The sequence below is a fragment of the Micropterus salmoides genome, unplaced genomic scaffold (genome assembly GCF_014851395.1).
Source record: "Micropterus salmoides isolate LMB-PRFRI ecotype aquatic unplaced genomic scaffold, ASM1485139v1 Ms_hic_scaffold_20, whole genome shotgun sequence".
NCBI classification, from domain to species: domain Eukaryota; kingdom Metazoa; phylum Chordata; class Actinopteri; order Centrarchiformes; family Centrarchidae; genus Micropterus; species Micropterus salmoides.
In genome coordinates, this window is record NW_024041151.1 from 6,329,250 (window position 1) to 6,344,785 (window position 15,536).

At 39.8% G+C, this 15,536-nt stretch overlaps 1 protein-coding gene across 5 annotated transcripts in view; it reads left to right on the forward strand.

Moving 5' to 3' along the window:
- Positions 1-15,536, forward strand: part of LOC119914613 (membrane-associated phosphatidylinositol transfer protein 2-like) — a 70,971-nt gene that overhangs the window by 26,958 nt on the left and 28,477 nt on the right. For all 5 annotated transcript variants that reach the window (XM_038734033.1, XM_038734028.1, XM_038734031.1 and 2 more), the window contains 3 exons: positions 9,014-9,228; positions 11,822-11,943; positions 12,300-12,533. In XM_038734033.1, coding sequence (XP_038589961.1) covers positions 9,014-9,228; positions 11,822-11,943; positions 12,300-12,533 — 571 coding nt within the window. The remainder of the gene's footprint in view (positions 1-9,013; positions 9,229-11,821; positions 11,944-12,299; positions 12,534-15,536) is intronic.

Below are 15,536 nucleotides of genomic sequence, written 5' to 3' on the forward strand. Positions count from 1 at the left end.
ACTATTTTCTGCTGTTTGAGTAAAGTTTGATAAAAAACTACAGTGAGCAACTGTTTTAGTAAAGTAGGAATGACACGAAATCACCAGCGGGCTTGAGGCCTTAGGGATAGGGAAGTCAGAATGTACACTGTAAGACATTTCAGGTTAGTTTAACTTGGAAAACGCACGTTCACCTGAAAGTTAACTCCTTTGTTTTAAATCACAAATTAAAGTTCATAAAGTTGACTACAGTGTTGTAGTTGTCTCAATGTTGTTTTTTTAGTTGACTGAACTTTTTAAAACCTTGTTTCGAACTTTGAGTTAAAATAATTATTTTACTTAATCGATGAAAGAAAACTTCCCTTAACGAGTCTAACCAACATACTGTGTATTTCTGCATTATTAACTAACTCACAGTTTCAAGTTAAACAACTTAACCATATGTATACTTCTTTCCAGTTCAGGATAAAGGAGACCTAAACTGCTTTTCAAGACCTATATTGTAGTTCTGTGACTCCTTTATGGCAGCTTTGCATGATTCAAAGTTCAAAAAAATATTTTCTTTTCTTATACTGACTCTTCATGCAGGCCTTCATTTCAGCCTCTGTCTGAAACAAGCTCTAGATGCTCCTGTCTCTTTAAGCCCCCCCCTCAAAGCCCACTGTCTTCTGATTGGCCAAGACCTGAAGCATGTTACCAGGCTGTTGTTGTTGCTAGGCAGAACAGGCAGACTGAGCTGTTGCTATGGGAGCACAAATATGGAACACTGGCTCCGTCTGGCTCCGTATTACGTAGAACGGAGCCGTTGGTAGAAAAAGCTGTTCAGAACAGGAGGAAATCTGAGGTTTTAGCTCACAGGGATTTCTTTTAAATACTTTAACCTCATTTTTTGAAGCTTTGGCCATGTTCAACATGAACATCCAAAATTACAACATTGTAGAAAAGTCATAAAATGTGGAAAAGCATAATAGGTCTCCTTTAAGAGGATTTAAATTCCAAGTTAGTTTCAGCTTACATTTAACCCCTCCACCTGTGGCACTAATCCTTTCTTGTTTACCACAAAAGTGATTATATTTTAGTTAGAAATTGAATACATGACTAATCTGCAGTGTAAAATTAGTTGATTATGTTCATGTTTCAACTTAACTATACTTTAAAGAAACTCAAAAGACTTAGCAAATATCTTTTGTCTCTTGCACCCATCCCCGCACACTCGCCTTTTTTTAACTGATAACTTACAAACCCAAGTTCAATTAACACATAAATATCTGATAAACGTCTCAAATAGTCAACAGAATGAATAAATGCTTATTAAAGATAAACTTTTGAAAACTTGTTACATGCTGCGCGCGTTCCCGCGGACACGGCATGACACCTGTACGCCCTGCTGTCCAGTCTTTCTGGACACGTAAAGTCTGATTTCAGGTCTGTTAACACCTTAGACAGTCTATGATTAACACACAGTTAAAAACGTGGACAGCTCCAGACAGGGACAAGCCACCAAAACTGGAGACGTCTGGTCACCCTATTATATTTGCTGTTGCTAAATGCTAACAACAACATGCTAACATGCCCTCTATGGCAATGCTAACATGTTGATGTTGACTAGTTGTAGTATTATGCCATGTCCACCAGCTTTCAGAGCAATCCGCGCAGAAGTGGTCAACACGTTCCACTAAAAAACAAGAATGTCAACCTGCTGGTGGTGCTGGCTTTCCAATCTATCCAATAGATGTTGAGATATTTCAGTCTGGATTGACGTGGTGGACCGACAGACCTACGTTTTAGCTAATAATAACCAGAAACACGTGCCTGCTCATGTGACCTGGTGATGATCTAAAATGTGATATATTTTCTGATGTTGGCCTTTAGCTTTTCTACACTTTTTTGTTGTTGCAGCACATGAGGTATCATGGCGTTTTTGTTTTATTTAACTAGAGACCTGACAGTTTGAAACACGAGTGTTGCCAGAAAACTAACACAGGACTTGGCCGGACAGCTAAAGGAGTGGGTGTATGAAATGTCTGAGCAGCCAGGGATAAACCTGTGATGCATGAGGTTATACTGTTGCTCCGGTTGGACTGAACGCAGGCCTGAGGAAGGGGAGTTGTGTACCTCTGGTTTATGCTAACCTTGCTGTGTCACATAAATTATTCAGGGACAGCTCAGCCCGCCAGGAAAGGGGACCCTTAGCAAAGCCAGACCCATTAAAATTCCACAGTGTCTGCCCAAGCTGGTAGCGCTTCTTTTTTGTCGTTGTATTCTACAGTGGATCTGTTTCTCTTCTTCTCTTTGTCTGTCTTTTCCTTCTCAGTTTTTATCCCTGTGTCAAACTGGATAAGTGTATCTTCTTGCTTTTGCACCCCAGTGAAGCTAGTTTTTTACATTGGATATTCGACGTCTATCGAACATCCAATGTAAAACAAATATATAACACATATAACGCATATGCCGGTGTTGCGGAAAAGAAATTTGCATTCAGGATAAACAAACGTGGAGGAGAGCGAGGCTTGCTCATAACAAAAAGACAGAGTCTGTTGAGCCACGCAACACTATTCCAGCAGCTCCAGGCATGATCTGTGTGTCAGGTAACTTTTAATGGCTTGCCCACAAATATTCAGCTGACTTTCTCGTCCACCAAGACTTCCTGTTGTTGTGATGTTGGCTATAACAGCTGTGAGTATCGCAGTCTGGAGCTGTCTAACCCACAGCCTAGCTAACGTTAGTTACATTACTTGCTGTGTCATTATTCACTCTCTATCATATTTGTCATGTTACTGGATTTCTCCAGAATCGTACAAGTTACCCCACCTTTATGATGCAGTGAAAGTTAATGTTAATGTTGGATATTTTATTGAATTTACAAAAAATGATCGGGATATGAATTTTGTGTTATATCGCAGAGCCCTAGAAAGAATCATGTAGTATGGTGCTAATAATTACAGGAAAAATAGGTATTTCTTTGAAAGAACAGTTCCCAAAATAAGTGTTAATTCATTATTTATTCATTATTAAGAACTTTAGTCTTCATATATGTTGTATGTATTATATGTTCAGCTGTGCACTGACTTTAAGACTCTCTAGATTGCGCCAACAATTAATTAGACTTAATTAGTTTGTTGTGTTGTTATTGAACACTAAATTATGTAGTTCCTTATAGGAAACTTCTGAGGAATATTTGGGGAAACTATTTGGAAATTACAGACATAAAGTGTTACCAAGAGATTTTACTTAATTTTGAGTCTTTCCTCTGCTTTTTTAATGAAGCTGCTTTTCCACCTTTTATTTGAGAGGAGAAACACATTTAAGTAATTTATTGAACTAATACAAAATCTTTTTTATATAACTTATTCACCGCTCCTATTCTAAGGGGGTGATGGTGCAATGGATAAGACACATGGCTTTGGTGTGAGAGACCCGGGTTCAATCCCTGACTGTGACCCAGCCATCATTGTGTCCCTGAGTGAGACACTTAACCCCTAGTTGCTCCAGAGCTGTGCAACCTCTCACATATATAGCAATTGTAATCGCTTTGGATAAAAGCATCCGCTAAATGTATTCGTCTTGCTCTGCTTCTAACATGGATTCAGCCTTCTTTTAGCAGCAGTGTCGCCAGTCAGTCTACTAATTGGTTTAGATTGAAATATCTCAACAACTATTGGATAGATGACCATGAAAGCTGGTATGGATATCCCAGCTGGTATGGGGGAATCCATGATATCCTGACTTTTCATGTAGCGTCACCAGCAGGTCAAAGTTGACACTTATGTAGTGGAATATCTCAGCATCGACTGAATGGACTGTCTTTGGTAATTCATTGACTTCTCCTGTAGCTCCACCATAAGGTTGACATTTATGTTTTTGAGATCTCAACTACTGGTGAAATTATACACAGAAATTCAAGTTTAACCAAGCCAATTTTATTTATATTGTTAGTCCTGTTTCTTCATGGAACTGGGGTTTGGGACTCAATGTGCACACACATGCACATCGGAGGTACGGTGAGTGAGGTTTTATAATCCATGACAGAACACGAGGCATAATCCATAGATAAAGTAACAATGATCTACAATGGAGAACAAGAATGATGAACCAGCAAACTAACAACTGGAAGACAACCACTATATATGCACAGGAGGGGTGAGGATAACAAGGCACAGGTGAAGACAATCAGGGGAATGAGACAGGTACACAGCAAGTAAAACAAGATAATGACACTGGAGGCAGGCAACTACAAACTAAATCAAGAAACACTAAAAACACACAGCCACCACACCAGAACCGTGAAATAAATAGCCCAATATCGCAAATCTGACATTTGCCTCTATCCTTTGACCCTCGATTTAGTTAAGAAAAACCTCCCCCCAAAAAAAACTTTTAAAAGGGGAAACAATGGGAAAAAAACCTCAGGAAGAGCAACAGAGGAAGAATCCCTCTCTCAGGACAGATGCAGTAGATGTACAGAATAGACCAACATAGTAAAAATACAGCATGGCCCATCAGCTTGGCAAGATTATAAGTAAACATATGCGCAACTCATCCATGTCCTTTGGTACCTTACTTTATGATCAAATACCTTCAAAACTATCAGCCGAAAGTAAGAATGCTAACACATGAGCATGTTTGCATGCTGACGTTAGCATTTGGCTCAAAGCTGTGTCTCAGCACAGCCTCACAGAGCCGCTGTAGTCTTGTTGGCTTCTTTCATCCCTGTTGTGTGTGTGTGTGTGTTTGTCTGATTTTGATGACAGCCAAACACCTGAACACACACACACACACACCTCAACAGCAGCAGACGCAGCATCCTCGGTTTGGAAAAGCTTCCACTGTTCTTGCACGTCGGCAGTTGTTTTAGAGTAAAGCAGCAGAAAGAGAGTTGAAGGTTATATTACCATGAGGTGCTGACTGCACTTCATCTTTAGATCTTCAGCGTTGTTTTTGGACTATGCTGCAAGAGAAAGTATTCAGCTTTCAGACTCGACATCACGTTGCATCACCTGGGTTGTTTTCATTAAGATCCATAAACCTCCTCACAGTCCCTGGGGGAAAGCTGCACAGTGGAAAGCTCTTTGCTCCAAGATGTGTGTTATTAATACAGATCCTGCAGCAGAGAGGACGCAGACACGAGGAGGGTAATTTAAAGCCCTTAGCTCCTCACCTAAATTACATTACCTGCTAGATTACAGCAATTTTCCAGCTGTTTGCCTCTTCTGACCTTCATTACTGATATCACCTCCCTAAAGTCTTCAGGAGAGCGAGCTCCGTGTTCAATCTGAGCTCTCATTCTTGACCCCGAGCGCCCCACTCTTGCTGTTAATAATGATCACTATGATTTGTATTCACACAGTGCTGTTCCTCAACCCGCAGCAGATTTACACTGGGAGGAATAAAACAGCTTTTCAATCATCATCAGTTAGAAACCAGAATACAGCGTCGCCTGACAGTGTTCACACTAACTCAGCGGTAAGATTAAAATTTAGTAGCCTATATTGATTGATTAAAACTACAGTGCATTAGGGAATTTAATTTTGAGCACCAGTTTGCATCAAAGCGTTCATCATGAAATGTGGTGTTGGGCTGACACTGATTATTGGCACATGCTTCATTATCCATGTGTGTATTTCTATAAGGTAATAAATAGGGATACACTGACTGTATTTGGGACAATACTGACCTTGAATAGCTTGGGTATTGGCCGGGCATGACTGATCCACATTAGGAAATTGTTATTAAAGTGTTTCTGCTAAGAATTGGAGGGTCGCTGACTCAGTTTTTAGCACATATTACCTTACATAGCCATGAGTTCGCCGCTGTGAGGTATGTAGATTTTATATTTGGGTAAAAAGAGGGTACTATATATATCGGATCAGCACCTCGGGAGATCCCCTGAGGTGAGGTATCAAAATCTCTATCTGTTGGATCGGTGAATCTCTAGCAATTAATTTGTAGTAATTTGATTGTGTCACGTTTGAGGGCGCAAAGCAGGTGAGAGCCCAAATGCAAGACACAGAGAACAGAGATGCAGTTCCAGGGAATTTAATCCAAAACATGGAAAAACAAATCTTACAGATAGTGGTGGCTGACAAGATCCAAAACAACTGTACACATATCTCCAAAGCAGGCAGAACACTCTTCATACGACAATGACCGGACGGGAACTGAACAGAAAAACCAAACATCTAAACACCAGGGACTAACGAGCAGGGCAGGAGCAACACAGGTGACAGGGATCAAGGCTAACGAGGCAGGCAGATTATTGGGGAAACAGACAGAACACATATTACAAAATACCAGACAAGAATCTAACCCCAGACAATAACAGAAACCCATGTAAACAGACAAACACCGACCAACTATAACACAGGGATCATAACAGACAAAACCTAAAAAAGAACACAGAACTAGAACATAACAGGGCAAGGCAGGACTGAAACTAGGATTAGACAGAACACCAGACAATTACAGAATAAGTCAGGAACTAGGGCAAGACCAGATGAAACCTCAGAATCAAGAACCAAAACCCAGAAACAGAGGAACCAAAATCAAAACACAGAGAAGGCATGGCCAAAATAATATAATATATAAACAGTCATACAAGTTAGACTATTGGGCCCCTAAATCAGATCCTCGAGGGGTTTGATATATATTACCAGCCATATGAACTTGCTATGTTAATTTGTATGTGTTACAGCAACCCAGCTGGTTACAGTCTAAATGGAGAGCCTCTTAAGTGTGTTTATAAACCGATGCTGTAATCCACGGCTCCCTCTGTGAATCAACAGGCTTAATACGCAGCTCAGTCTTACAGGATCTGTGGGGTTGAACCATCTGCTGCCTTTTATTAGAGGAAGTTACATCGCTGGGAAGAAAGGGAAATCACTGGTTACTTCCTCTCTAAAGAGAATCTTTAAAGTCTGTCCCACCTCTTCGGTAAACAGGGCTAACAAAAAATAAGAGCAGATGTTAAGTAGAAATAAGAGGTGGGATGTGACTAAAATAACTGAAAGAAAAGCTGTTTCTTTCTTTTCCATGTGGCAGCTCATCACTTTGCCTCTGCAGCATCATCCATCCAGCTCTGTCAGGTTGGACAACGCCTGAATGAGAGACAGGAGTGCGGCGTAAGGGGGTTTAATGGGAAGTTAAAGGATGGTGTGTTAAGTGACCAAGTCTGTAAGATGTTGGACTCATTGCTTGCATTGGCTGTTTACTTCTCAATCCCACAATAAGCAAAAAAAACTGGGGATGTATTTTTGTCTCCCTCACTTTTACAGTTTCAGCTTGATTTACTCACCATAATATCTCTATAAACAGATTATAAAAATGTTGATACATTCATCTCCAGTTAGGCCGCCTGTTGCTAAACGTGTCATTGTCACGTTTTTCCCGTCTTTTGCACAGCACATATGAAGTTTACTGTGCTGATGGTAGCCAATTTAAACAATGAAACAATGGGTCATTGATTTCAGGCAGATGATGACTGTCAGGTTTTATTAGCTGTAGCTAGCTAGCAAAATAAGAGGCCCAATCCTTATGATCCCTTGATAAACTAACATTGTAAGAGATTGGTAATTGCTTTGCAGTTCAAATAGCAAAACAACGAAGAGAGATAGACATTTAAAATGTAGATATCAATGGCTGAAGTCAAGAAAAAGTTTGTTTGAGGGCGTAGGTTTCAAGGAGTATAACATCAGTAGGCTTTAGGGTGTAGGCTGGTGATTTCAACATACTGACCAAGGGAAACATACATTGAATGTTTGACGGAGGAAAAAACATTGCTGGGAACATAAAACCCTTTGAAAGGTCTCACATATGCAGTTTACCATGGCCAGTTCACCATTGCAATTTTTTATTAATAATATTTTTTATTATATAACAATGAGTCTTGATTTCAGACAGATGACAACTGTCACTGGGAGGTTTTATCAACTGTAGCTAGCTAGCTAAAAAAGGGGGTCTTAGCATGTATGTCTCTTGACATAAAATAACATTGTAAAACATTATCAAGTGCAAAATGCAAAAGAACGAAGGGAGATGAACGTTTCAAATGCAGTTTCAAGATTAAAAATCCGTTCAGCCACTGTGGAGATATCAATGGCTGAAGTAAAGAAAACGTCAATATTGAGGGTGTAGGTTTTAAGGAGTATAACATCATTAGGCTTTAGGGTGTAGGTTGTTGATTTTAACATACTGACCAAGGGAAAAAACTGAGTCCTTGATTTCAGACGGATGACGACTTTCGGGTTTTTTTTCAGCTGTAGCTAGTTAAGCTATAAGCTAACTTTAGCTCCAGTTTTAAAATTATTCCATCAAAGGGTCTTAAATATGGATGCTCACATGATATGCTGTGCTTTGTGTTTAGTGCTAATTTGCATGCTAAACAAGCATCATGGTCAAATAGCGACATTTTCAATTTCGTTGTATGTTTTTTAACATTACAATGACAATAAAGGCTATTCTATTCTATATTATGCCAACAGACTGAGGCTCGAGCTAACAGGTCCAGGCAAAAAGTCAGTCATCCTCTCCAGCTGACGATCCATGCGAAATATTTAGAAATAAAGATTCTCGTCTCAGAGTGTAGAGATACTTCTGGTTGATCAGATTTATTTTATTCTTACATTAAACTTTGTTTCTATTTTCAAATAGTATGTTTCACTTTTAACGTTACAAGAGAAAAACTTTTTATGTTTTGGTTTTGTTCGTTTGACAATCTAACGCTGGCCGACCGCAGCATGCAAGCATGAGAAATTGGAATCTGAAAAGAAACTAAAGCTGTCAGACAAAATGTAGTGGAGAAAAAAGTATAATATTTGCCTCTAAGATGTAGTCAAGTACATGTAAAAACATAAAATGGAAAAACTCAAGTAAAGTAACTCAAATTTGTGCTTATGTTTTCCACCATTTTGTCGCGTCCCCCCTTCCTGCTGACACTAAACCTACGCCCGTGAAATAATATAACATGCTTTTTTATTTTTGATAAACCGAAGCTGATCCTACATCTCCCTCCCCCCTCCGTCCTGTCATGATTCTGCAGAAAAAGAGCCGAGAGGAGAGCTGTGGCGAGGGCAGCGGGGTGGAGATCCTGGAGAACAAGCCTTACGAGGACGGCCCCGGAGGCTCGGGTCAGTACACGCACAAGGTCTATCACATCGGCAAACACATCCCGTCGTGGTTCTGTGCCATTCTGCCTCAGGCTGCCCTTCGAGTGGAGGAGGAGTCCTGGAACGCCTACCCCTACACGCGGACCCGGTGAGACAACCACACAAGAAAGAGGAGGACAGTGACTCATAACACAGATATTAGAAATGATGAACGGCCGTTTGGAAGTTTTGCAAAGAATTGCTCAGACACTAAAATCCTCCCTGTGCTCAAACATTTGCTCCACATTAACAATTAAGCATACATTACATTAAGTGATTTCAGGCAGCTGGCATTATCTAAAGTACAAAGACTGACCTTTTAGTAATAAAACATTGTTAATGGCTTTTATTATATAGCTTCTACACTCATACATTTCACAAGTTAAATAAAACTCACTGGATATTGCTGATGGAGCTGTTTTTTTTTTATTTGGAACAATTTTAGCTGAATAATCAGACATACTGTTGCCAACTTTTTATATCCTCCAGATAACTAAAGTTTTCCCAACTGACCAGTGCAGCTACATTTTCAGACCAGCAGGATTTTATGAACTCGGCTGTATGTTATTAGAGTTGATCTCAGTCTCATAAATTAGATTTGCAGGACGCCAACAAAGCTTTCTAGCCTCTCCATTAGGTTTTAGCAAAGAATACTCATTAATAAAATTAAATTTTCTTAGACACTTTTTTGTTGTACATTAACTCCTTTCAGTGATTCTTATTTCACATAAGAGGTTTCTGTGTCTGACTGGTTTGAGGTGGGCGAGGCTCAGATCTAAATCACGTCCTTCTCTCCACCAATCAGGATTTAGCAACATCTGAATCATAAATTGGATGACACTTGATAAGTTGTTGGTTACTGTCAATCACATCTGATCAGTGTTTCAGGAGCAGGACCACACCTCAGTCACGCCACTCCCAGCATTTCCATAAATACCCTCCTAACCCATCTCCTCCTTTTTTCTCTCACATTCTTTACCCCCTTTTTTGTATCTTGATTCCTCACCTCCTTCTTCCTCTCCGTATAGGATTATGAGGGGGTCCGGGCCCGGCTGCTTCGGTGAATCTTACTTTGTTCCTCACAACACCTTTGAAATACAGCTATATCCAGCAAGTGCAAGCCTTGCACATCTTTCTCTTTTGTTCATCAAGTAATCATTTAAACGTACCGTATCTGTTGGATGGTGTGGTCCTTGCTAGTGAAGCATAAAATGGAATAATACAGGAAGAAATGAGACAAAAAACACAAAGAAACAAAAAACCTACAGTCTGCTACTAGTTTAAAATCGTGTCCATGATAGACAAAGCTAGTCGGTAGCGCAGCATATCACCTACGTCACAACCAACCGAATATTGATACCCCTCCCAAACACAAAAGTCTCAATCAGGAAATGTATAAGAAACGGACCCCATATTTTATCCTGTTAATATCAGATTTTTTCAATTAAAAAAAAATAGGTTTTTTTATCCAGTAGGTTTGAGCTGTTTTTAAGTGTGTACCTCCAGTTTCATAGAATCAGAAATGAGAACGGAAGCGAAGGATATCAGCAGGGCAGCAACTAACAGTTGTTTTCATAATCGAATACTCTGGTGAAATATTAATTTAAACTTGTATGTCACTGAGCTTTAGAACTGCTATACATTTACATTTTCTAGAGAGTATTCATATGCACCCTTTACTGTTTATTCTATTCACTAACAGTATATATGTACATTACATCTGCATTTTACTGCTTGTTGCACTTCTGGTTTGATGCTGAGTTACATTAAATTTTTGTTAGTACTTGTGCAATGACAACCAAGTTGAAGCTAATCTACACACATAATTAGTTGACTGATAACTGTGCTCACAAGGCCGATATATCATCCTAAATGACAGCAAATCTAATCTAACAGCATTACTGGCTAGTGTTAAATATATAAAATTATACTGTAGAGAATAACGCAGCTGAAAGACGTCACCTCTGACAAACTGAACCCCGCTCTCCCTTAAACTCTGGTCAGATTCTGAAATCTACAGCAGAACCCAAAGGATGTTTCTGTTTCATTCATTAATATAAATTCCATCTAAAACAACATGTTACTGGCTGAGATAACATGTATATTAGATTACTCCTTGCTCTCTAAATATAGACATCGGCCATTGAAAACCCACATAAGGTCATTAGTACATCTAATTCTTTTATACTCCCCATCTAGTATGATCATAACTATGATGATAATGATACGGGGGACGTTTATTTGCTGTGCACTGTTCTGTGTGTTTACGATTTACAAAGAAAATGTCAAAAAGTCTAATCCAATACTCACTTTTGCCTAAATATGGACAGTATGTGAAATGTGATGCAGTGCTCGTGTAAGGGTGAATTCCTACCTGCTAGCAGCGCAGCACGATTGCTCCCCCGTCATCTTTCATCTGCTGCTGTTTGTCACAATCCATAGCTTCCCGCTGACTCTCTGCCAAGTGAAAGGCACACACCCGTTTGTGAAATATACATTTTTAAATAAAAAAAGAAATGTAATCTTGATTCAAGGAGCGGCTGAGGCATTGTCACTGGAGACAATTAATTCTTTCATGGCTAGAACAGACAATTGTAGACATCGGTGTGTTGCTTTAAGTATTTACAAGTTTTGCTATAAACTGCCAAAGTGATGGAGGTAAGTGAATTCTTCTAAACAACCGTTTGTATTTTGTCTCTCAGGTACACCTGTCCCTTTGTGGAGAAATTCTCTATAGACATCGAGACATATTATAAACCAGATACTGGAAATCAAGTGGATGTCTTCAATATGTCCTCTGGCGAAAAGAGACAGATGACTGTAGGTAAGTGTATCATCATGCACACAAGAACATACCCTCTACTACACTTAATCTCCTCATAAGCAGGAATCAGGAATCAAATTTACACTATGTTATTTGCAGTGAAAACGCAGACAGTGGGATGCAGGGGGAGACAGACCGTGGAGTGTAAGAGCTTGTGTTGAGCCTCTGAATACTAAAATTCACTGGGGTGCAGGAGAAAAGTGCAGCCAGACACGTTTCCTGCAGGGAGTGATTACATAAAAGTCACACACACCTCTTGAGGCAGGTGTTCAGTCAGTATGTCGTGACATCTGTCCTGCTGCTCAGATCTGCTTTTTGCATTTGCATGATTCATTATAATTGTGTGCCCCTTGCAGACCCCATAGACATCGTAAAGGACTACATCCCTCCTCACGAGTACCTGGTGGAAGAAGACCCCAAGCTGTATCAGTCAGTAAAAACCAAACGTGGTCCGCTGTCAGACGACTGGATCGAAGAGATCAACCAGAATCACGGTGAAAGCCCTGTGATGTGTGCCTACAAGCTCTGCAAAGTGGAGTTCAGATACTGGGGCATGCAGTCCAAGATCGAACGCTTCATACACGACGTGGGTAGGTATAGTGTGGTGTGTGTCCTCAAGAGTGAGACGCAAGTTACCTTTAAGACCATTTGTTCCCTTTTCTCTTCCTCCTTACCTGTGAGTCAAGTCTTACTGTTAACCCTGAAAATCTGTAACACCTTTATAAAGATTGGCAAGATCCTAAAAAAATCAGGGAAAACCTTATAAACAATATAAACCTAATAATAATAATAACAAGGTAGTGCTCTGAAAATGTGGTGATAAATTTGAAAGTTACTAGTAAAGTTAAGTGAAAGCATGTTGGAAAGTTGGTAATAATCCTACAAAATCTGGAATAATGATAATTGCAATAACCCTAAAAAGTCAGGACCTACGTGAATAGTTGACAATACTCCTAAAAAATCAAGAACAAAAAATTTAAAGTCAGGACCTACATGAAAAGTTGACCACAATCCTAAAAAGGTTGGGAATAATCCAGATCCAGTCAGGACTACTGTTAGGAAGAGAATAACTCTAAAAAGTCAATAGAAACCATACATATTTGGGAGAAATTTGAGAGTAATCTAGGAGAATGATAAATAATTCTGAAAAGTAATAATCCTGGTGAATAAGCGTCACAAATCAGGGTCACTGCATGAAAAGTCATGAATAACTGAGAATAATCCTAAAAGTCAGGAATAATCCTTAAAGGTCATTTGTGACCCTGAAACAGATCATGTAAAGTAATTAAGCATGAACATTTGTGGAAAAGTCCTGTAACGTGTCGCTGACTTTTACCCAACTCACAAATTGTGAAAAGTAATGTTGGTATGGTAATGTTGAAAAAGTTGGGAATTATCCTGGATAGTCAGCAATAACATTCAGAGATAACTACAGAAAGTCAGAGAAAACATCGTTGCAACAACGCTGAAATGTTGAGAATAACTCATGGTTAATCATGGAAATATAGATATAACTTAATAATTTAGGAATAACCCTGAAAAGGGAAAACCCTCAATTTGGTGAGTAAGCATAAAAGTCAGTGAAAACTGTGAAGAAGTTGTGAATAATCCTCAGAAGTCACTGAGACTGGGCCTATAGCTCAGTTGGTAGCGCATCAGACTTAAAGACTCCATTTTGGGGCGGCAGTAGCTCAGTCCATGGGGACCTGGCTTGGGAACCGTAGGGTCGCCGGTTTGAGTCCAGCACAGACCCTCGCTGAAGGTGCTCCTGAGCAGGGCTGAATCCCTAACTGCTCTCTGGGTGCTGCACAATGGCTGCACATTGCTCCTACTTAGGATGGTTTAAATTCAGAGAAGATTTTGATTAATAAAGGATAAGAAAACCTTTTGTTTTCAGTTGTGAATACCTTAAAAGATAACGGGGTCAGAGAAAAAAAGTGAGAGATCTTTGTGGCTGCATGTACACAAATCAGTGAGGAAGTCTATAAAAAACAGTCCTGCAGGCTGTTGCAGCAGCAGTGTTCAAACATAGTTATATAATGTAAAATATTACTAAAGTAAAAGCTGTTGCGCCACAGAGATGAGCTACAACATAACTCAAAGTAAGTAGTTACACATGCCCCAGGGTCGGTGTAAATCATAAAATGTCACAGCATAATACACTAATGGTGAAAAAGCAGTTTTTCTGCCCCACAGCATCATTTTTCATTAACATCCTGCCGTTTTGCAACAAGGGACTACAGTAGAGACCTTATTTATTAGGTGTTAATATTGATCTAGCTTTATTATGCACGGTAACCATGAAGTTGGGAGTCTATCATCGATTATTGATTGGCCACTTGCCTTAGTTATGACCTTGGTAATTGTGAGTTAACCAATTTTATTATCTGATTTAGTTGCAAACTAACTAGTAATTTTACATTTAGCTGACGCTTTTATCCAAAGCGACTTACAATTGCTATACATGTCAGAGGTCTCTGGAGCAACGAGGGGTTAAGTGTCTTACTCAGGGGTCACAGTGGGGGATTGAACCCGAGTCTCTCACACCAAAGGCAGGCGTCTTATTAATTGCGCCATCACCACCCATCAATTAACAGTAGGGGTGTGACGATACACTTAGCTCACGAGACAAGACGATTTTAATGCTATTTAAAAAACATTTCAATGAAAAATGTTTTTTTCTTTGACTGATAGTCACAAAATACAAAACAATGCAAGCGCGTTTTGAAATGTTGCTTACACATTGTTTGTGTCTCGTCTGTCACACCCTTTATTGTTTCCACCGGGTGCCCAAAATGCTGCCACACAAACGAGTTAAAAGTGGCGGGGGCATCATCTATAGTAATTTCACCCTCACACTCAGTCATGCGGATATCAGGGGACAGCTTTACGAAAAATATTGTTTTCAAATCAGATCTGGTCACACCCCTAGTTTCTAAGCCTCTAGAGTCGACTTTACGCCGTAACGTCAGGAGAGAGCTCACACAAAGCTGGTCCAGCCCAGAGCTGATCCCTATAATGATTAACCACAGATTAATGAAAACACTCTGGTCCGGAGCAGAGAGAGAAACAAGGGGAAGATACTGAAAAAGAAATGGTGTACAAGTGTGAGGAACAGTAAGAGGACAGGTAAAGCCAGTAAATAAATAAATAAAATGATACCTGGCTGAGACAGTACAGAAAGAGTTTGAGCTGCAGGAGCCGAGAGTAGAGTCTGGCTCCCTGAGATAACACAGCATACTGGATTAATTTCCTGCCAGTGTTGGTCTGTTTCTGTTTCACTGCTGTGATTTAAGACTGTTTATACACTCTCTCAGCCCTCTGCTCACTCCCTCACAGCATTTACTTCCAGGCTAATGAAGCAGCAGCTGCTCTGTCTTCATGGCATTCACACTCTGATCGGCAGAACTTCAACCACAAAATGTGTGTTTAAACTCCCACTGTGTCCACTGCCACTTAGATGCTTTCAAGGAAGTTTTCCTTTGTTTTTATTCTAATTGCTGTTTACTGGACTTCTACTCTGAACTGCATCAAGCCTGATGCATAAATATTACCACGCACCAGTTCTAATGTAGTGTCTTTGTTCTGAGTTG